At 33.4% G+C, this 24,238-nt stretch overlaps 1 protein-coding gene across 3 annotated transcripts in view; it reads right to left on the bottom strand.

Annotated features, from left to right (window-relative positions):
• Positions 1-24,238, bottom strand: part of LOC143249749 (angiotensin-converting enzyme-like) — a 41,460-nt gene that overhangs the window by 3,213 nt on the left and 14,009 nt on the right. For all 3 annotated transcript variants that reach the window (XM_076500096.1, XM_076500095.1, XM_076500097.1), the window contains exons 3-12: positions 19,313-19,471; positions 17,497-17,650; positions 15,424-15,567; positions 12,461-12,652; positions 12,061-12,158; positions 11,522-11,691; positions 6,651-6,775; positions 4,361-4,459; positions 1,058-1,202; positions 600-698 (exon numbers count right to left, since the gene is read on the bottom strand). In XM_076500096.1, coding sequence (XP_076356211.1) covers positions 600-698; positions 1,058-1,202; positions 4,361-4,459; positions 6,651-6,775; positions 11,522-11,691; positions 12,061-12,158; positions 12,461-12,652; positions 15,424-15,567; positions 17,497-17,650; positions 19,313-19,471 — 1,385 coding nt within the window. The remainder of the gene's footprint in view (positions 1-599; positions 699-1,057; positions 1,203-4,360; positions 4,460-6,650; positions 6,776-11,521; positions 11,692-12,060; positions 12,159-12,460; positions 12,653-15,423; positions 15,568-17,496; positions 17,651-19,312; positions 19,472-24,238) is intronic.

Raw genomic sequence — 24,238 nt, 5'->3', positions numbered from 1 at the left:
AATACATTTTTCAATCACAATGTCTAATATTAAATCTAATCATTTAAATGAAAAAATGCAAAGCACAAACTGTGAAACATTAGCATAGATCATAAAGTAACAAAAGTAAGAAGTAAATCTCTCAGAAAGGACAAATTTTCCAAAATGATATGCTCTCATATAAATGTCAAATAATTATACAATTAATTATCAAAATAACAAAAAAAAATATATAAAAATTAAAACTTTATCTTAGTATATGATACAGCCAAACACAGTCTCAGTGTGTGCCTTTGTTGCAAATTCATGATTATGTGGATGCACTACAATTATTTTAAAGAAAACAGATTAAAAAATAATTGAAACTAAAATGATTAATATCACAAAGAAATGGTGAACTTAGAGCCAGTGAAACAATACAAAGCACATTTGAGCTGGTTTATAATTTTTCAGTCATGTGTTGACAACAAATCTGAAAATACTGAACCTGTGCTGTCAGACTATTATATATTTGATTTGCTGATGACATTTCAAGTGTTTTTGTTTTATTAAGAAAATCATTATGTATGAATGTGTCCTAGTAAAATAAATTATTCATCCAGTGTATGAACTTGACTTACCTGATGTAAGGTGTATTACCAGGTATATGATATTTTGCACCTGGATCAAAATCATTTTCTGTTCTCTTGACAGGTGGGCAAACACCTTGGTATTTCAATCTGAACAAAAGTGAAATTCAACTTGATATTTATACCCTTAAAATTAAGATATGCTTTTCTTTAGATAGTATAAACTTTTAATTACATTAACATAAATGAAAATTTGTGAGGCAGTTACTAAAAGTTTTTTAATTAATAATAAATGGTATGTTTTAAGATAATGAAGAGAAAATTTTTCACAGTATTAATTATTAAGTAAACTTAAATTTTTCGTTGAAGCTATGGTGCTCTTATGTAATTATTGTTACTGTTTTAATTGACACCAGTTCATAGTATACCAACTGAAATGGTATTAGTTAGGAGATATTAAAGGTTAATATGTTAAATGGAAGATTTTCATGACTTCTGGAAAATCTAACCTGAGTTCCCACCACTTTGTATTCATCTCCTCAGCAGACATATTTCCACTAAATATTCCCCACCGCCAGAGGTCCATCAAATAACCAAATGGAAGAAATGAAATCTTATCCAAAGCAATACTGTAGAGATAGTTGATATCACCCTCTTGTAAAGACCAAAACAATTAGGAGTGTACTCAAAGCACAGAAATTATTTTTCAAAATATTCATCTGAAAAATCTAAACTGTCCAATAAAAGACGTGGATTTATAAAGACACTTAAATCACAAAATCAGTAAATCGAATCAGTTTATAAAATACTACACTTATGATTTTGATTCTCTAATATTATTCAAATTAAATCTAAACAATTCTTTTCATAATCATTTGGGTTGAAACTATATTTATTTGCAATGCTTGAACATCTATATAGCTATAATTATTGGAATATGTTTTAAGAAAAAGGATTTTGCAAGGTTAACAAAGCCTTAAACTGTGTATTTGCATGGGTAGGTATTAGACAATGTATTTTCAAGCTTTTTAACCTTCTACAATAAACTTTCAATAATGACATGAGTATTGATTTATAAACTGTCAAGATGAAGCTCAAAGTGGAAAATGTTTAGCATTTTCAAGAAGTTAAGATGTTGCTTACAGATGCCACACTGTAAGTAGGAATACCATATTATATCTCTAGTAATAAATGAGCCTGTTTATGTGTGTGTGTGTGTGACAGCTGCAACTCCAAGAGGATAGAACATAGAAACATGAAACTTTGCATGTATACTAAGGGGATTCTGAGGGAATGCACTAATATATTATTCTAAGATTTGACCCCAAAAGATTTTGGCTATTTGTTTTCACATGTAGTTCTGACCTATAGTCTTTGATTTGATTAAGAATTAAAGTAAGAGCTTTGCTATGTGAAGGTCTCTGGAAAAAGGTTTTTTCTCCAATTTTTACTTGCTGAATGAACAGCATGTGGACATTTTCTGCCAAATACTCTTTTTCTAACACAAACATGGGAATAAAAATACATATATGAAAATTAAAAAAGTTGAATTGAACTATGATTGGGAAATATCAACAAATCATGGGAAGAAAAATACAATTCAGTAACTATAGCATAATGAAAAATATTCAAATAAAGACAGTAAGAGAAAACTGATCTGAATTAAACCTATTTACTTTTTAAAGGAGTTGAATTAAATTTTGGAAATGGCAACAGAGAAACCAGTTAATAGAATGGGTGCACTGGGATAGCTATAGAAGTAATTATGATAATGGAGACACTTGAATGGTACATTGAGGCCTTTGTGAATCATAAGGGGACCTTAGAATTTCACACCAGAACATGCATATATTATGTCAGTTACCAATAACAATAGTTAATCCAGTGTGCATGGGTCAAAGATGTATGCCATAGTATTATGAAGTTGATGTCAGTTACTTTTATTTGCAATACATTACCAATTTCGCAACAAGTCATATCAAAGTTAATATTTTACAAAAATACTGAAAAACTTTTAGATATGCAATTATGCTATTATAGATGCTAAGGAAACACAATAAGGAAACTGTACAATGAAACGTATATTGACTCTTCACATGAGGAACATCTAGCCTCCTAGCTAGAGTGGTTAAAAAGAAAGAATATAAACCACTTAGGATAGACATATGCTAAAAATATTAAAACACCTTGAACAGTGATTTATATTATTATAAGAGCTTATGAGACCACTCATATTTTATCTTGGAATACATAACTACATATGTTTAGCAGATTTTGTGCATATAAATCAAAATTCGTGAATCCAGTACCACAGAAAGAAATCGTTTAACACTTTTCCATATGGAACAACCACAAGGGAAAAATTTATATAAAACAAAAGCTAGCTTAACTAGTTACGTCTGTCAATTTTTACAAAAGTAACTACGTTGATTGGTCTATCTCCATTATAACAATCATCTAGAAATGAGTTTTTCTTGGTTTGACTTGATGTGATAAAAGCAATTTGAATTCAAATTACTTGCTGCTCCAAGTAAAGACTAAAATGCTGGAAAATAATTTTCCTTCAAACTAATGAAAAAAGTAATGAAATTTTACCATAATGATTTAACATCTACAAAACATCTGTACTATTGCAAAGATTTCTTTTTGAAAACACAATTAACTATTTTTACAGTTTAATTAAAGGAGGATCATTAAATTGAATTTTTTTCTTAAATTCTGTGATCAATCTGAAAAATAGTATGTACTATTCAAGAGTAAGATACATAGATATTAACTGTGTAGCTAAAATGTGTAACAAAAGTTTTAAATGTGGTATTCAATAAATAACTCAAGATTTTGCTAAGCAGGAGCAAGCAACATGAGTATTTATAATATGTACTACTTACTAATTTAAGCAAGAAAAATTCTAACTTATTTTGTACAGGAAGAAGGGAAGGGATAAACAATACCAGTCCCAGGGGTTTGGGGACATGGAAATTAAAGCCCTCTGAAACTACAACAGCTTACTGAAGAGTGAAATAATGGAAACACAAACACTTGCTTTCTTTAATCTTTATTTTTAGAAAGGAAAATCCCAAATAATATTTATTGATAGAGGCAAGACCTGAAGCATAATTTTCAAAGTTTGCTTTTATAGCCTAGCTTACTGAACTACATTTATTTTGAAACCTCACTACATTAGTTGTTATATTGTTTGACAGAAGAGTTTAAGGTCCCTCTCACACACACATACACACACAAAGGCTCTTTTATTATTATAAAAAAAATCTGAAAAGATAATACCCAAGAGCACACCCACAGAACCACATTAGTATGCATGCTAAGTTTCCAGTCTCCAAGTTCTTTCTTCTTAGAGCTATGGCACTCAAACACACACATAGGCTATTTATTGTAAGAGATATGTATTTGCACATGTGCATTGTTATGGGTAATGTAAACTATGTGCTTAGAAACGTAAAATACAGATATATATATATACACACACAACAGTTATAAGTTGATTAATAAGTTGAAAATTTAACCATTTAAACTTGGATGCTTACTCATAATTTAGGCTTAAAAATCTCTGTTAATAGCATGAACAACCATTATGGTGCAAGTAGACTAAGCTGGTGAAGTAGCATTATGAAGTTTATTTAAGCCACATACAAATGAGAATTATGGTAAAATTAATATTAAGTTATTATTTATTTAATTATTTGATGTTATTTATTTTTACTTTAATGAATTTTCCTCATCAATCAGAAGAACTGTCAGTATATCATTAACATCCCCATGAAAACCTTAAAACCAAAACATGTTTTACTTACCAGGATCATCAGCAATTTCCTTTAAAAGGCCTATGGCCTGCAGATGTTTTGGGGTTGAGACAGATAATGCTAGCACATCACCAACAGCTTCGTGAAAACCTTGAAAATGAAAAAAAAAAATTATTCTCCCCAGATATATGCTAAGAAACCTTGTTTAAAGGAAAGGTTTGTGTAATGAAAAAAAATTTTTTTTAATATAACTTCATGCACCTTCTTATAGTTGCCTAATGAGGACAAAGTATTCTCCTCAAATATTAAGGTTACACTAAGAAACCTTTTTTTAAGAGAAGTTTGTGTAACGAAAAAAAAATGTTTTTTTTAATATAACTTCATGTACCTTTTCATAATAGCCCAGTAAGGACAAAGTTCTTAAATAATGTTTTACAAATTGTACAGTCTAGTTACATATTTATATTATCATGCATTTTATTATTCTACTTTAAGAAAAAAGGTTTTAAACAATTTAAAATAAAAATATTAAAGCACTATGTTTAAAGCAATACCATACTGAAAGCAAAATATATTTTTAAGTATAAAATTTTGTACCAATGTTTATAACTAGTAAATTATGATGTACTCAACTTTATTTTTAAAAACATTATTGCAAATAATAACTAACAGGTTAATTTAAAGGATAAATGATTAAACTTTAAACAAGAAAAAAAAAGGAATTTAATTAAAACAGTTCCCTAAGTTTAATTTCTTCATAACTTCAACCAGCATAATTACTATCAAGCTGCATGTTGTTAACTCAAAGTAAAGTTTTTAAACTCTTAGACTAAATGGTGTCTTAAACCTAAATTTTACAAAATTACTGTTACTAGAGATCCAAGATAATATCTGAACATTAATAAACAGCCAAGCCTCTGAGATCCAGAGTGGACATTAGATCAGTAATATTAATTACAATAAAAGCACTTTCAGTAACTAATATTCTCCTAATCTGTCTCTATAAAATGTGGGTGAACATAGGTCTTAAAATTTAATACAGGGTCGTAATTGAGTATTTAAAATATATTAGTGTCCAATGAAATTAAACAAATCTGTTGTCCATTGAAACATAAGTGCAAAATACCACAAGTCGCTTTAAGACAGAGAAACCAAAAGTTGTTCTAGATCAGTTGTTCCCAAAGTGTGAGCCAATGAATGGTCAAAAATGCAAGTCTCTAACATACAATGCCACAGCCATTCTTCCCATCAGTTCTCACAAAATTATTTTTTTTGTGGTGCCAAGTAAAAGCACACGGTCTGAAGAGGTCTACTGGTGAAAAAGTACAAGAACCATTCTACTAGACTTACAAAACTTACCAGTTTGTTTAACAAATCAGTTGAGCAAATAGTATGAATAAGAAGAGAAAAAGCACTTGATAAAAATAAACTTTGCACAAGAAACTGACAAATTTAACTTAAATCTATTTGGTGTTTCGGCTAATGTGAAGGAATCACTTGGTGTATCTAATTTTAACTGTATTTATTTCGTATCACATGTTGCTAAATTATAAAGCAGAGTTTATAAACTATTAATGATGTTGATGAAACTACTCTTTCACACAATAAAACTTTACCAGTAAACTTCATGTGCCAAATTATAATGGAAGCCAATATGTTTTTAGTTTTTATTTGTTTTTGTTTTTTTTTATTTCTGATGCAGTGGTACACACCATTACTTAAGCTTTTATTTGGTGAAAGTGTTGGTTGTGGGGATAGGACACAAAGTACTTGAATATTTGGCAAAAAGAATAAATCTGTAACCATGTAAATCAACTGGTACTATTACTACTTTGGAAAACAAAAGACAAAACCTTACATTAATATTACAATGTTAATTTATCCTTCATTGGCCAAGGTTATAATACAGAATTCTACAAGATGAAAAAAAAACAAAAAAACTTAATTTCCACAGGGCAACACAAGAGAGAAAATGAATATGATCCACTATCTTACAGTATAAGTAACCCTCCCAAAACTAAAATAACGAAATGTTGATGAAATAATTTGAAAATATGCATTATTAATTAAATGCCAAAATAACAATTGTACTTGTAAGTGTACCTTACTCTAAAAGGTATTTGTTAAATTTTAGGGAAAATGTGGTAAAATTTAACATGTTTGGTAATATATTACTGATTTTTAGGAAATATATTAAAAGGGAGGAACAAAATTGGGGAATATTTCTTTCACTACATTTATGTATATGCTTATTACAGAACCAAGAAAAATGTGATAAAATAGCAATATATTTTAACAAAAGTTTTTTGAATTTATGTTACTATATTCCCAAGATACTAGCCTGGATTAGCTCCTTCACGGAAAAGGTATGGTTGATCAGCATATTGGAGATAGTACTCGATATGACCCATTTCATGATGAACAGTAATCAGATCTTGCATAGTGATGTCCGTACACTGCTTGATCCTACAAAAATAAACCATGAACAGTTTCATTTTCGCATCTAAATCTACACAAATATGACAAATATCACAATGTACATATAGTAGGGATGGTCAATATGGGCATTCAAATGAACTTATTTAAAACAAGTAATAATACTTCAACTTCCTTAGAACATTGTCAGACTACATACAAATTCATACTTCTGGTGGATTCCTTTGACACAGTTTTTATCTTTTATTCTTTATTATGAGATAGGTGTTACATACTAATTTGATCTAATTGTGTATTAGGGTGTTCATGATCTATAGTTCATTGCTTTAAAAAAACAGGGCTGTGGGTGTACTATAAGAAATACAGCCAAATCTCATTATTTGGACAGGCAAGAGTAGTTCAAATTAGTGATTGCTGCTGCTGCTTATCTGCCTTGTCTCTAGTTAAAATATAAACAATTGTGCATATTCTCAGCATCACAAATAGCTGTGATGAAAGTTTTTACTACAAATATTCATATGTTGTGTATAGCCCCCATCCTTCTCTCACAGGTACAGTGGTATGGCTGCAGACTTATACTGCTAGAAACAGGGTTTCAATACCCATGGTGAGCAGAGCACAAATTTCCATTTGTGATATGCGGACCCTCAAGCCTCACAATGTCGAAATCTTTCTCGGTATCAAGAAAGCACGCGATAGTGGACTGCTTTAACAAAGGTGAATCCACTGTCGCGTGCTTTCTTGATACCGAGAAAGATTTCGACATTGTAAGGCATAATGGCCTGAGGGTCCGCATATCAGAAATGGAAATGCTGATTAGTATCACTCGATGGCTATCTAACTTCTGTAAAATAGAACAAATGTAAAGGGAATCCCTCTCAGAGCCTTTTACTCCAGAGACGGTTGTACCATACGAGGGGTAGTTAGCTCTATACTCTTCACCATGAATGTAAGATATATGCTCCTTCATTCCCGAAACTTCGGGTGTTCATCACAATAAGCAGACGATTAAGCGGTCTGGAAAAGTGCTCCCACCCTCTCAATAGCAGTCACTAACTTAAAATCAAAATTAAACAGTATTGAAGAATGGTGTTAAAAATATAGAATTTAAATGAACATCCCCCAAAATAAACTAATAGTATTTGCAAAACGAATTAAAAATACCAAAAATATTTATGAAAGGAACACTACTCCAGACCACAACATCATCTCAATTTTTAGGATTAACCTTTGACTCAAAATTAACATGATTGAGTCACATACACAATATTTTACAAAGAATTTAGAAGTGTGAATTATGTGAGGAGTCTAAGCAGAAGAAACTACGTTACTTCACCAGAAAACAATCAAAATATACACCCTTGTGCAAATTAATTGAAACAAATGGTCATTTTACAATATTTTCTGCATGGCGGCCGGTGTAGGCTCGCTGGACCCGCTGATTTCCTTTATTAGTCATTTCTTCATACAGACGGTGTCGTTAGCTGTGTTTTGAAGTACGGTCGATCTATTTTTGGGATATATGACGAAATTTTGAGGAATATTACGTTATTCGAAATTGCGTTAGAAGGGCAACGAGACCAGTCAAAAAACGACTTCTTACCAACTCAATGAAGAAAAAATTGTATCAATGGCGTCTGAAATACAAGAAATGGACGCAAGAACAATGAAGGAAGGTGTTATTCAGTGACGAGACTCATTTCTTCGTACAGGGTCAAAGAAGTCTGCATGTTCGCAGATCTCCATGTGAGAAATTTCGAGAATCTCACATCAATCAGTTCGTAAAACATCCCTTGAAGAAGATGTTTGGGGCTTTTTCAGCTGCTATGGCGTTGGGGGCTTACATATCGTAGAAGGTATGATGCGAGGACCACAGTACATCGAAGTTTTGCAAAGAAGAGTCGTTCTAGAACTGAAAAAGAAATTTCCAGATGGATATGACATTTTTCAGCAAGATCTGGCTCTGTGCCACACATCGAAACTTGTGAAGAATTTTATGACTACAACGCGAAATAAAGGTGCTGGACTGGCCTGGAAACTCTCCAGACTTAAATCCAATTGAAAATCTTTGGACGATTTGTAAATAAAGACTTTGGGGAAAAGACTGTACTACGAAAGATAAGCTAATTGAGGCCATAATTAAGGTGTGGTACCGCAATCTAAAAATTAGTAAAGATTGCAGTCAACTCGTGGACTCGATGCCAAAGCGGATTAATGATCTTCTGAAAAATAAAGGCGGTCATATCATGTATTAATTTGTGAGTAATTTTTGGATTCTCAGAAATAAAACGCAAAAAAAGAGAAAAAATCGTAGTTTTCCGTCTTGTTTCAATTAATTTGCACAAGGGTGTAGAACACATATATATGGTCAATAATAGAATATGCAAGTCCGGTGTGGATAAACACAGAAAGATTACAAACTTCAGTCAATGCAAAACACCATATTTAAAACATCCCACAAATTACCCAGAAATACATCAACAAACATTCCTCACAATTACGCAAATATAAGACCATATCCGATATACTTTTACAAAATTCATCCTACTATTTCGCGAACAACTGGCATAAACAAAAACATCTGTTATGTGAACAGATCGCTTCCGCATACACAATTATTATACGCGTAAGCACTTCTTACCAGTGAATATAGACGTTATAAAAAAACATTCAATAAGACAACTTGAACACTAGACCAGTAAATTGATGCTAGCTCTAACCTAAAAATATTCAAAGGGTATTTATGTAAAACGTTCATAGTGTTGTACCACCTTGGTGGGATCAATAAACTGAACCAAACGAATTATTGTATTAATACTAACCCTTGAAATGTGCATGACCAAAGTAGAATAACAATAGTGATACCTACACGGACACTGCCCTAAAAGGTGTCGGAGTAAACTGCATTTACTACGACCCTCACGTAGTATTATAATTATTATTTAACAGATAGCATTTCAGTAGCACAAGAGAGAGGAAGAAGTTCAAGTAGCACCTGACCTTCCAAGGTCCATTCAGTGAGACCTAAACACCCGTCATGGCAACGAAACGAATATAGATCATTCAATTTTTGTAGGTTAATGAAGTTAGTTATTAACATTTTCATGAAATACTGGCCTCAAAAATAAAATCGAATATCCCTTTGAGCTTATCATAACATTCAGATTGAAAAAATACCCATTAATTGACATATGATTCAAGAAAACGTTTAGGATATACCTTATAAACAATGATCCTGAGCAATTTTAACTTTGGTTTCTGACAAGAATGTTAAAATATTTAAGCTAAACTAGAGTTTCACAAAAAACCGCCCCCCAGTGGCTCAGCGGTATATCTGCGGACTTACAATGTTAAAAACCGGGTTTTGATACCCGTGGTGGGCAGAGCACAGATAACCCATTGTGTAGCTTTGTACTTAATTCAAAACAACAACACAAAAAACCATTAAAATTGGCCAATATATTAGCATTAAAATCTTAACCTACTCTCAACAATTCCCCTGCAAGGCTATTTTTACATTAGGTATAATTAAAAATACTATTTTTATCTGATTAGTTTCTCATTTCATTTGCATAATCTCTCGAATCTCAAAAAAATTGTTTGCTTGTTTTTGAATTTCGCGCAAAGCAACACAAGGGCTATCTGCGCTAACCGTCCGTAATTTAGCAGTGTAAGACTAGAGGGAAGGCAGCTAGTCATCACCACACACCACAAACTCTTGGGCTACTCTTTTACCAACAAATAGTAAGATCAACCGTCACATTGTAACGCCCTCACGGCTGAAAGGGCGAGCATGTTTGGTGTCACGGGGATTCGAACTCGCGACCATCGAATTACCTCGAGTTGAGTACCTTAACAAACTTTCCCAAACTGTTAATTGTTTTCTTAGTGTTATAAACCCTCATACTTACTGCTGAACCAGATGAGGATAGGGGCTATCTTTGTCTCTTGATTTGGTTATAAAACGTCCATTGACATGCTTTTCATTTTTCATTAGCTACTATCTATAACAATAAAAGGGCGTGTGTGTTTGTGTGACCACTATAGTTTCGAGAGGAAGAACCTAAACACCTGAACATTTGTACACGTACTAACTTTACAACAAGTGTTCACATCGGTATAGGTATTTATCGACGTGTCGTGCGTGCACGAATGCGTATTTTTTTTTTTTTTAATAACACAAGCTAGCGATAAAGCAAGTAATAAAGAAGTGGGTTTCTCTTTCTAATATATAGAAAAGCCTATTCGTTTTGGTAACTATGCGCTCAAGATGGCTTTTATGTCACGTTGCTTCACAACAAAAGTATAACCTAATAATGTTGATAATCTATATGCTGAGAGTATGAAATGATATATATATATATATATACATATACTATAATATCTCCCACTGGTACAGCGGTAAGTCCACGGATTTAAACCCCTAAAATCAGGGGTTCGATTCCCCTCGGTGGACTCAGCAGATAGCCCACTGTGGCTTTGCTATAACAAAACACACACACACATTTTATAAAATTGAAAAAAAAATGATTTGTTTATTGAGAGTCTAAGTTGATTAAATTAAGAAAATATTTAACTTTAAAATTTGATCGATATTTTACTTGCAAAATGGATTTATGCAGTTGGCTCTAGGATAGGTTATCTCACACACTGTCTTTACTTTAGGGTTATTTATCAGTTTCTTTAAAACATACTAACATTCACAATACTTATTGAGTCTTTACTAATAACTCAAGAGTGACAACTCCTACGATTAACATCTTACAAAGTACTTACCGATAGTCTTTACCATTACAGAAATCCCAGGCTGATGCATGACAAACAATTTCCCTGTCTGTAGGCTTTTCTATAATCGAGTGTTTCCAAAAAGGAGGAGGCATTTCTTTAAGCCCAAGGGAAGAGAAGAATTCTTCAGATATTTTGAACATGTCCAGAGCCGTCATATTCTATTACCGAAAGATGTATTCATGTTTTTCAATGTTGACATTTGAATAGTAATTGTACGTTATACTGATATTAATTAATAATTATATGTTGAAATAAATACAATGCATCAAGTTAGTTCTTGTGAATCGTGATCAAATGAAACATGCCAATACGTGCCCCATAAATATTCATATTAGTATCACTGTTGTTTTCATTAGAGCTTTGAAAATTGAACAAAATATTTCAAAGAACATTGTATTTAATCTCATCAATTTGCAATATAAGCATCGATTTTAACTTTGTAATCTGAATTTTAATCCAATGAAACGTTTAAACAGATATGTAGTCAACACTTATTTTTTAAACGAAAACAAGATAAATCAGGATACCTTTTCCACCATTTGTGGGGTAACATCGAGTGATGGTTTGCCTGGATACGGTTCAGTGAGATTATATATATTATCCCAGCTTTGAGCCCACATATTACCTAAAGATGAATTAATTTATCTAAATTAATCTCCTCAAATAACACCTACGTTAAAAGGTAATTCTAAAATTACACGTGAAGAGACTTTACAGAAAAGTAGCGATCATAGTTGAAGTTCATCCGAGTGGATTATTGTTGCAAGTTATTTTTGTTTACAGAATTATTTTTAAATTAAAGTAGCCAACTGTGGCTGCTAATAGAAAATTTTGGTAAAAGAACGTTAAAGTGATAAGGTGGTTAACCTATGAGAAGTGAAATCTGTACATGAATAAATAACAATTTGAAAATATTTCTAAGCCCACCAAGAAGATGTGCTGGAATTGGTCCACCGGGACGAATCTTATCATTTCCATATTTAGAAATTAATTTCTTCCGCACGTAAGCATGAAGATTTTCATACAGGGGAAGTAGCTGTTTCCAGAGATTTTCCAGATCTTCTAAAAATGTATCAGAATCATAGGATTCCCTCCACATTTCTCCCATGTCCACAAAGCCTGGAATGGAGAACATGAAAGTATCACATAAAACTAATAGACGATTGCGAGAAATTATACATATGTTCAAGCATAAATATTAGAATTTGCTCCACATCATCATCGTCATCTCAAATTTCCAAGCTGAAGTTGTCTTTTGAGGTATTAGTGTAAGTAATGAAAAGTTTCTTGCAAAGACAAATTTTCGCATTTTAATATTTTTTTCAACATATCAATTGTAGAAGAAAGCGATAATAATTTGAGTTATTATATTATTTAGTTACATCTGGTCTTTGTTTTAGTGTGGATAAATGTTCTCAACGGTAGACGTTAAACCTTTTTCGTTTAACTCATTCAATGCACTACAAAAGAAAATATTCAATACTACAGAAGCAATACCTTATTGATTCAACTCGTGGTCGAATTTTAGGCCATATCGAATTGAATGAAAACGTTGTCAAAATAACAGTAAGTTATTTCTAGGCCTCATATTCATAAGCATATTTGACAGGTTGCCCACAGGATCACAATGTAGTACGCTTAAAAATATGAGGTCTGGCAAGATTTACAACATTATTAATGTCGTTTTGACAATGTGTTTGGTATTATGGTTTCGAACCTGAAATCATTTGTTGTCAGGGTTAATAGCTTATGCGATCACTTAAGTATATTTATTATGTATGCTATTTTTATTATTACTACCTACTAATCACTATTTTTTTCACGCAGATTAGTGCTAAAATATAAAATATAAACTAGTTAGCAAGTATATTATAATTGTAAAAATAAACACGGTTACAAAATAATCATAAAATTTGGGCAATTTTACGATTAGACTTTTAATAATAACAACAAATGCTCTTGAAAGTTCAGAAAATAGAAAGTATGTTTATTTAAAAAAAAGGTAAACAATCGAGCATATACAAGAATAATTTTCAGTTTGTTACCAGTTAGTTTACACAGTCCTGAGATCTAAATTTATATTGTATTCAAAACCTTTTACTTCCTTTTTCTTACCAAAGTTGCTTATAGTGTAGTTCTGAAGTCGGCGGGTTCTATCAAGCGAAATTGATTCTGCTTCCGATCCGTGTTTGGATAAATTATTTTCTTCTTTAAAATTAACCACAATTTGTCATACACTGTCGTAAATTGCTATACGCTTACGTTATAAATAACGTTAACGCCAACGTGAAACAAATAAACTTTATTTGTATAAATTTCTGGGCCTATCTTATTAAACCCTCTAATCATAATGCCATCATTAAGAACTAGAACCGTTTTATTTTTAGGCAAAAGGTAGTTGCTCAAAGCTTGTTGTGAGCGAAAGAGTACTATGTAGTCAGGTATGAGTGAGAGAGAAGAGTTCTTGGTTCAGTTAATTAACAAATAAACCGGTTTTTCTCCATTTTATTACCTTAATTTTTTGTATCACTAATACATTTTGTTTATCAAATTGTATAGTATTTTCTTAAAAGTAAGGGGGTTCACTGGTTTATACTTTGCTCTTAGGGCCCACCAGTGCCTTAAAAAAGAACTGTTTAGGCCCACAGTTTCCTTTAGCTAACATTTAAATTATAGCATTAAAAATATAGCTTACAAGTTGAGGTACCTGTCCTTTGTCCGAGTTATGAACTTAAAAAAATTATTTTTATAATTAAAACATGGTATACAATATGTGATGGTCAGGATGGCTTTTTATTAAGAGGCAACGATTAAAGTACTGGCTGTAGGGGTGCTTTCTGTTACCCGCTTTCAACACCCATCTCTTAATGTACTTTCAAAGTGTTATGTGATTAATTAATAGACAGTCATTGGCTTCAGAAGTTCATATCAGTACTATGATTGCTGTTAGATAGAAACTTCAGCTGAGTTTATATATTACTACAGTAGTGGTAACCTTTCTTTTTTCTATTGCATTCTATCATAAAGAGTGATAACGCTCTCTTTGGGATATTCAAAACGTTTGTGTGACCTCCCTTACACTGTGTGTATGTTGTATTATATAAAATTTAATAATTTTATTTTCGATGTAAGGATGTGACGCCGTCTTTGAATGTAGTTAACGTTCATTACGTTAAAAATAATAAATATCACTAATAGTAAGAGTAAGTGGTAAAGGGAATTATGAACCCTTTACTGACATGTCCCGTATTCCGAACTATCATCCCACAAAGTTTGGTTGAGATTGACCTATTGACCTAGGAAAAATTAGATAAAGAATAAACAGACAGACACCCATTTGTGCTTTATATAAATAGATAATATTATATGTATTTTAAATCTCCATCATATCGGGGCCCGGCATGGCCAAGCGTGTTAAGGCGTTCGACTCGTAATCCGAGTTCGAATCACCAAACATGCTCGCCCTCCCAGCCGTAGGAGCGTTATAATGTAACGGACAATCCCACAATTCGTTGGTAAAAGAGTAGCCCAAGAGTTGGCGGTGGGTGGTGATGACTAGCTGCCTTCTCTCTAGTCTTACACTGCTAAATTAGGAACGACTAGCGCAGATAGCCCTCGAGTAGCTTTGCGCAAAATTAAAAAAACAAACAAATCTATCATATCGTAAACGCTACTAGTGAGAGGGAGGAATCGTAAATTGTACAATGTTGAAATTCATAAAAACACTGAATTATGCTATGTTTACTAGTTTTTAAATTAACACTCAAAATAAACTTTTCAATTGCCGTTCCTGCCAGTAAATACAATTCGTACAATATTTTTTTATTTTTTGCACACAAACTGTTAAACATTACAGCAAGACCACGTATCACAACACTACTAAAACCCACCGTTAAGTCTGGCTGCTTCATTACTGAGTTCTACAAAACGCTCATATTGTTTTCTAATTTTTTTTCCACTTGAGTCTCGCCAAGCCTTCCACACATAAACCAGTTCATCATAGTCTTGTGACTTCGTTAAAATTCGAGTAATATCTGTGAAAAAAAAACAAAAAACATCTCAGTAGTGAAAACTTATTAACCTATGGTAATGAGAGTATAAAAGGTATTATACATTTATGATTAATAGCTATTTTGTCTTATTCGTGCTATGCTGTAAAGTTAAAATTGTCTTATTACAACATTTATTATTAACACATCTGTGTAAAATAAATTACAGAACAGACTACCTACTATCCATCTATATATTATTTTATATAATAAAGTGTTTTTTTATTTTTTTATAAACTTAAAGAATGTTCACAGGCCTAAAATATTCATAAATGTAACTTTTTTTTCCTTAGGTAATATACATTGCACGTCTATCGATATTTTTTGCTATATAAGGCGTACTTTCTCACAAACGATTTTGCGTAAATTATTCAGTCGTCTTTATCTTACAGTTGACCGTTAATTTGACGTTAAGCACAAAGCTGCACAATGAGCTATCTGTGCTCTATTCACCATAGCTATTGAAACCTTGTTTCTAGCGTTGCAAATCCGCAGAAATGCTGCTGTGCTACTGGAAAGCCTCATAGTTGAATAACTGTTGATTTCACTCTTCCATAACTAATTTCGAGTAAAAAATAAGAAACCAGTCATTAAGCGAAGTAACTAAATATTTTTATTTGTTCACTTGTGTTTTTCTTTGTGTAACATTTCCTGATCCTATGATTTTGCGGATGTTTTTCATTAAACGCCAGTGTACCCAAATAACACGTTCACAATACATACATAGCTCTGTCCGACATAGCCAGGTGGTTAAGGCACTCGACTCGTAATCCGAGGGTCACGAGTTTTAATCCCCATCGCACCAAATATGCTCGCCTTTTCAGCAGTAGGGGCGTTATAATGTAACGGTCAGTCCCACCATTCGTTGGTAAAAGAGTAGCCCAAGAATTGGCGGTGGGTGATGATGACTAGCTGCCTTCTTTCTAGTCTTATACTGCTGAATTAGGGACGGCGGCGTATATAGCACTCGTATAGCTTTGCGTGAAATTCAAAACAAACCAAACATACATAGCTCAAATCTTAAGTAATAAGTAATTATAAAATAAAAAGTGGAAACTCTTACCACACAATTCTTTCCCGAAATAATTCTCAAAATAAATTATAATAATGAACCATTTTATATGTAAAACTTTTAGTGTTGCATTACAGAAAATCGTACATTTATTGAAAATGAATATACAATATATTATTGTTTGGTTATCGTGCAACTTAAATTTTCTTATATACAGGTATCTGATGCTCAATGGCGATTTTAGGCACCAAGGTTCAAAAGCAAATTTATATTAGATAAAACTCATCACCTCTCGAGACAATAATAAACCGTGACTTATTTATACAGGCCCGGCATGGTTAGGTGGTTATGGCGCTTGACTCGCAACCTGAAGATAGCGGATTCAAATTTTTGTCCTGCCAAACATGCTCGTTGTTTCAGTAGTGGGGCGTTATAAAGTGACGGTCAATCCCACTATTTGTTGGTAAAAGAGTAGTCCAAGAGTTGGCGGTGGGTAATGAGAAATAGCTACTTTCTCTCTAGTCTTACACTGCTAAATTAGGAACGGCTAGCTCAGGTAGCCATTGTATAGCTTTGCGCGAAATTAAAAAAACAAACAAACAACTTAAACTTATTTGTAACGTGCTGCTTCGGCATTTCCACAATTTTACATCAAACTATAAAAATTAATCACAAATTATTGTATTTTGTAATTTTATGCTTCACTTGTGATAAATCTTAGGAAATATATTGTAATATAGAATTTATAATATATTCAATGCAGTTGTTTCATTACTTGTTTTTTTTTCAATCAGTAAATTTTCTTTATTAACTTATATTTTATTTTGTATGTAGTTTAGTTGCAATTAGGATGTTTATTAATAACTTCCTAAGTCTTAAAATCACACAGATCTATAACCTACCTGGCTCCAATGACAAAGAACAATTCTCTTCTTTTGTAGAATTCTCCAAAACATCAGAATTTCCGTTTTCGTCAGTTATTACAACTTCTAGCGAGTAAGGGCAGATTTTAGACGTACTGTAAGTATTCTCCATACTAGCCGATATTTCATTTAGCTATCAAATTAAAAAATATCCCATCACTGAAGGGCGATATCTTAACTCCCAGTAATATAGAGGAGTGTGTGTGTTTTCTTATAGCAAAGCCACATCAGGCTATCTGCTGAGTTCACAGAAGGGAATCGAACCATTAATTTTAGCGTTGTAAATCCATAGACTTATCGCTGTACCAGCGGGTGACTGATATAGAAGAATAAAAGAAGTAAGAAAGTTGAATTTGATAGCAGCTGTATAGCTCGTAGTGACATCTGAGGAGAAAGAAATGTCTTTCGAAACGTCAACCGTTCCATTGGAGTTACGTTTGTTGGTCAATACTCCCAGACTTTCTCTTCAAGAAGCACTGAACTAGACAGTTGCGTCACACTTAACCTTTCTTTGTTCATCATGAAGATTTTGCTTAAATACATATGAAACATAAAAGTGGTGGTTAATTTACATGTCTCGATTTATTTATATGGGGGTTCAAGTTATCGGTTTTTCATAACTGTAAACACTTTTTAACCGCCACCGTTATCGTATAAGATAAGGCCTGACTATTTCTTTCATGCATAAAACTCTAAAACACTTTTTAACTATACCACTACACATCATTTAACGAAGCTCAATTTTATGTTTATATCCACAAAAAGCAATGATCATGTTTTACAAAATTCTTGGTCCCCCGCTGGTACAGCGGTAAGTCTCCGGATTTATAAGGTTAAAATCAGGGGCTCGATTATCCTTGGTGGACTCAGTAGATAGTCCGATGTGGCTTTTCTATAAGAAAAATACACACCCACAATTCTTAACGATTTTCATCTGTTGTTTTTAAACCTAGGTTGCAATTGCCTCCATTAAATGTATGGTCATCTTAAAAATCTTTGTTACAACCGGATAAAAAGCTCAGTTTTACTCAGCTGTTTCCATTGCAACTAATAAAAAAATTTATAGATAAAAGTAGAAAGCTCTGAGGTACAGCTGTTCTGTCCCTCACATCATGAGATGTAACTCGGATGAATGGCTTTGAGCGTGACAAAAAGATATTTGATTGTTTCGCTACAAAATGTTTTATAAAAATGTTACGCCTAAAATAAATGTAAATGTATTAATGTGAAAAGAATTAGTATCTTATTTGTTCAAAATATTGAAGAGGTATAACCTTCTATTCCTCCTCTGGTAAGCCGTTAGTCATATACGTTCATTAAATATTTATTTCAACACCCAGGACTACACAAGGGTTACTTTAAACCTTACCGATGATTCAAGATTACAAGAGACAACAGAATCTTTCCAGTTGTTAAACTTTTAGGGAAAAAGCATTTCATGTTAAAGAGTTTTCTCAAAGAAAAATAAAATTAAACTTTTTTGTTATTCAAGTTGGTGTTGAGATTTAAATTAGATTCTGATAGATAAGTTGGTGGCTCAATGACATGTTTTATAAAACCTGTTGCAATAATTTAATATCTGAGTAATGAAATGTTTTAGCAGGTTCTGATAAACTTCACATCAACAACGGGGCTAAAGTTTCGTTGCTGTGCGACACATAGTGGGTTAAATTCCTTTTGGTAAACTTTCCAACAAATTCTAAATCGTGGTTTAATATTTTGTGTATTTTAGTTATATAGGCAATTAGGTGTGTTCGAAGTGAACTGAACAGTATTTAGTTACAAAACAGCTGACCTCCTTTAGTTTCTTCTTTGGAAGAGCAGCAGTTCCAAGGATAGACAGCAACTTAAATAGTCTTCTGGTTGATGTATTTTTAAATTTCTTCCAGGCAAACGAGGTGGCATTTCCCCATGCTTCTTTTTGAAACTCTGCATGTATTAGAGACCGCTCCAACTAGAACAGATTTTAATAGACTTTCATATCAGAAGAGTATTAAAGTACTAGTTACATATTTTCAATGCTCAGCAAAAAGTTTAAAAAAATCAGCTACGGTTTTTGTTATTTGATAGATTGTTTAGTCAGACTATTCATGATGAAACTTCTGCCTAACCTGAAGACGAAAGGCACAACAATTTCGAAACGTCGTCCTCTACACTTGTGTCTCCAAACAGGCTGTTGCTGTCCTATCTACAAAGTTTCATGCCTACCGTTGCTACGTATATTTAAGCGCGTGACAATTTTGCTTACATAACTTCAACATATTACCAGCTACGGTATTCAACTGCTAGAGCAATGCATTATAAGCTATAATGACACACAAAAACATAATTAGTTATTACGTTCTATAACAGTTAATGTTTTCTTTCAGTCCATTGTGCCAATCTCTTTCGATCGTTTTCAAATGTACAGTACTTTGAGAAAAAGTTTTTTTAAAATAATTATATTCAGTATTTAAACTTTATCATCAATGCATGTTAATAAACATAGTATCTAAACACAGTTTATAATTTAAACTTCAGTATTGTACAAATTTGAATTCCTCAAGTTACAAAGGAAATACTTAACTAAATCCTTAATTGTCACTCTGAAATCTTGTTTTAAAGATTTTTATTTTTTTTATATTGATTTCAGAATGTCTGTTAATAAGAAACTCCAACAGTAGGTACTGACAGGTTACGGTTCAACACAGGAACATTCTCTCACTTTTTATTATTCTAATATGTCACTAGATATTTTACTCCCACCATAGAAACTCATCCAAAATATTCATGCTGGGAAAATTACTTATTTACTTGTGCTTACTTATCAGTAGAACATGTTACTGTAATGGATGCAGCTCGTATATATTTATCTACGTATTTTACTGAAATGGAAAATACGATGTAGCGCTATCTATTAAATGGCACCACAAACAAAAATGCATACAAAATTTTACACTTTTGGTATTCAAGATTCAGACAATTGGAAAAATATTTACGTTATGTGCAATAATCGTTTCTTTATCACAGAACACTGTTCTAAATAAAAGTATACTCCTCTCACAAAAAGAACCAGACCTGAGGGTTTGGTTATATATTTATTATTGTTTGTTTGTTTTTTGAATTTCGCACAAAGCTACTCGAGGGCTATCTGTGCTAGCCGACCCTAATTTAGCAGTGTAAGACTAGAGGGAAGGCAGCTAGTCATCACCACCCACCGCCAACTCTTGGGCTACTCTTTTACCAACGAATAGTGGGATTGACCATACATTATAACGCCCCCACGGCTGAAAGGGCGAGCATGTTTAGCGCGACGGGGATGCGAACCCGCCACCCTCAGATTACGAGTCGCACGCCTTAACACGCATTTATTATTGTAATTTTTAAATATAGTACTACAAATGGAGTTCTTAAAAACGTGTTTTTCAATAAAGAGTTCCACTTTTAATAAATAAAAACATTGCAGTTTATATCTGCAAAATCCAAATACTTTCCCGTGTAATATTACCCAGAAAATTTCGTTTTCAAGAAACATTCACTTTCATTTTTTTTTAAATTTTTAGATGAGGTATCAGTACTTCGATCAGTAATGATACGTAGTTTTCGATACACGCGATAGTTGCGTTCCAGGAATTGGTCGCGTAAAACAAACATTATTTCCTGTAGAGAATACACGATGCATGCAATCCCAGTGGGAATGCCATTAGTCAAGCCTTAATACACTGCAGGAATATACTACAGAAAGATGACAGTGGAAAGACTTCTGAAAAGCCTTCAAAGTTATCGGCGAGTTCAACACGGGATTATCGCGCATGACTTTTAGATCGTGAACTCGTCTCATCGTGTCTCAAACTGTCTATTTATTTATAGTGTTAAATGTGGCGTTTATGCTTACTGTAGTCAACAAAATACATCTACAAAAAACATCAACTCCAGAGTGAAACATGATAAATTGATTTTAATGTCTTCATTGCTTGACCAAACGTACTCCGCGACCATCAACCTACCGCAAGAGATAACCGTAGTAACGTCACTTCAACTATCTTGAGTCGCGTTATCGCAGATGTTATCGCATCAAAGCGTCTGCATCGGCTAAATCTGCAAGCACACAGTGAGCAAATGCTACTTTGTTACTGTTACAATACACAAATCGCTCAAAAATCGCGTTGATCCTAATTCGCAAGTGCGTAAATCGAGAAATGGTGTTATCTCATCGTTCGCGTTAATCCAAAGACAGCGTAAAACGAATTCGCATAAATCTAGAACTACTAGAAACAACTGCTCGTAGAGCTATGTTTCTGCTAGTATTTATAACCCAAAGAAGAACAAATAAAATAGTTAACTGGAAATAACGGAGAAATACAGTATAAGCTGGAATGAGAATTATTGATACTGTTTTAAGCTTTATATATATATATTTTAATACTGTAATTTGTTTGTTGACTAGAGGAAGCTGTGACGGCTTTTTGTTTATATAATGATAACATTAAATTCAGGACACTGAGATACTCTTAGAACTTCAAGAAGAATAAGGACTTGACGTGTAGCCAGAAATGGCCATGAGAGGGATTAGTTTGAGTGCTTGATGCAAGCGCGGCAGGCGCGAAGCCATGCTAGGGGGGTACGGAGGCATGCCCCCCGGAAATATTCTAATAAAAACATAAAAGAAAAGCCTGAATTATGCATTCTGAGATCGCTGTTTTGGCAAATTTCAGAATGGCACACTGAGGTGTTTGTCTTATTTTTTTAATCATAAATAAATATATATGCCTATATATATAATATATAACTTAAAGTTATCAGGCCCAGCAAAATAGGCCTACAGTCCTGTCATCAACATATAAAATATAGAGTCACTCAGGAGAGTGCAAAATATATGTATACTGTGTATAATCTGTATTCAAATATCATGGACAGTGTATGTTCAGATTCCTGGATTTCAAGAATTAACTTCACAAATAAACAGTGGGTGGCACCGTGGCAGGCTGGCAGCACCATGGCACTAACCTAGTACTATTGGCGCCATCTGTAGTGAATGATGAATGATTCACTATAGATGGCGCCAATGGTACTGTGAATATGACGTTGACAAACAGAAGTTGCGATAAACAACCATTCACTATTTCAAGCTTGAAAAAGCAAAAGACACTGCATGGGTTCTTTAAACCCATTCATGAGGCTGAACCTGATCAATCTGCTGCAGCCAATCAGGTTGAATCAGAATTGTCAACTGAATTGTCAGAGTCATCACCGTGTCCTTCTACCAGTGCTGCCACTACCACCTCAGATCCAGTCTGGGACATTGGATGATGTCAGCATTGGTAAACAGGTAAGTCGACTCCTCATTATATTAATTTTGTATTAAAAATCATGTAAACACACTGCATCGTTGACTTTCACAGTGGAGATGGCTACTCTACAGTCAACATGCAAAGGGTGCTTTCTGCAAGTTCTGCTGTCTTTTTGCTCCTGATGGTGCTGGCGTTGGAAGCCAGAATTTGGGACAACTAGTGAAATTTCCATACACAAACTGGAAAAAGGCTGTTGAAGACTTCAAGGCACATGAATTGAAACAGTACCACCAAGACAGCAAAGAAAAAGCTAACAATTTTCTTCAGATCGTAAACATAAGTTCATCTGTGCACCTGCGAGGACAAGGATACGACGGTGCTGCCTCTATGAGTGGGAAATTCAATGGTGTCCAGAGACACATAACTGATAAATTCCCACTTGCACCATATGTACACTGCGGTGCCCATTCCCTAAACTTGGCAATTTCTGATGCTTATAAAAAAGTTCCTGTGTGAAATTGCATGGGAGTAATTTCTAGCATTGAAAACTTTTTCAATACACCCAAACGAAAGCACGTTTTGGCTATTTCGGTGAGGAATAAACCACCTGAATCGAAAAAAAAAAGAGTTTGAAAGGTCTCTGATCCACTTGGTGGGTTGAGAGGTATGACTCAGTTATTGTCTTTCTAGAATTAATCCATGCAGTTCAGATGCTCTTGAGACCATATCAGGTTGGCAAGACAGAGATTCTGCCACGCAAGCCAATCAACTGTTGTGTTCTATAACACAGCCAGAATTCATCATCACTCTACTTACCATTGCCAAATTGTTTTCCTTTAGTTTACCTCTGTGCAACTTACTGCAACAATAGAACGTTGATTTAGGTGCTGCGATGCATCACGCAAAAATAGTGGAAGATTTAATCCGTTCACTCAGAAATAATACTGTGAATGAATTTAACAACATTTTCTGTGAGGTTCAAACTCTGTGTAGTGAGCTTCAAATTGACATCATAATGCCAAGGCAGGCTAAAAGACAGATGTACTGTGCTAACCCACAAACCACTAGCCCTGAGAGGTACTTTCATATTGTTGTATTTGTACCATTTGTTGATCACTTTCTTTCACAAATATGTAACCGTCTGTCCAGTCACAAAACTCTCCTTACAAAGTTCATGTGTCTACTACCATCAGGATCTACCACAGAACGGTCAGAACCTACAGCACAACAATGTGACCAAATTAAAGAGTTGATCAACATATACAAGGCTGACATTGACAGCACCTCACAAGCTGCAGTAGGTGAACTTAGGGTTTGGTACAAATCAGTTGCGAACAGACCAAAAATGTCATAGATGCATATGCAATGCGCAATGCAAAAATGTTCCCAGTCATTTCTAGACTGTTGAAAGTATTTGCCACGCTTCCTGTGTCAACGAGCTCAGTGGAGCA

Source organism: Tachypleus tridentatus, chromosome 4, assembly GCF_004210375.1.
Source record: "Tachypleus tridentatus isolate NWPU-2018 chromosome 4, ASM421037v1, whole genome shotgun sequence".
In the NCBI taxonomy this organism is placed as follows: domain Eukaryota; kingdom Metazoa; phylum Arthropoda; class Merostomata; order Xiphosura; family Limulidae; genus Tachypleus; species Tachypleus tridentatus.
The sequence above is the reverse complement of the archived record's forward strand: the minus strand, read 5'-3'. Positions and strand labels throughout refer to the sequence as shown.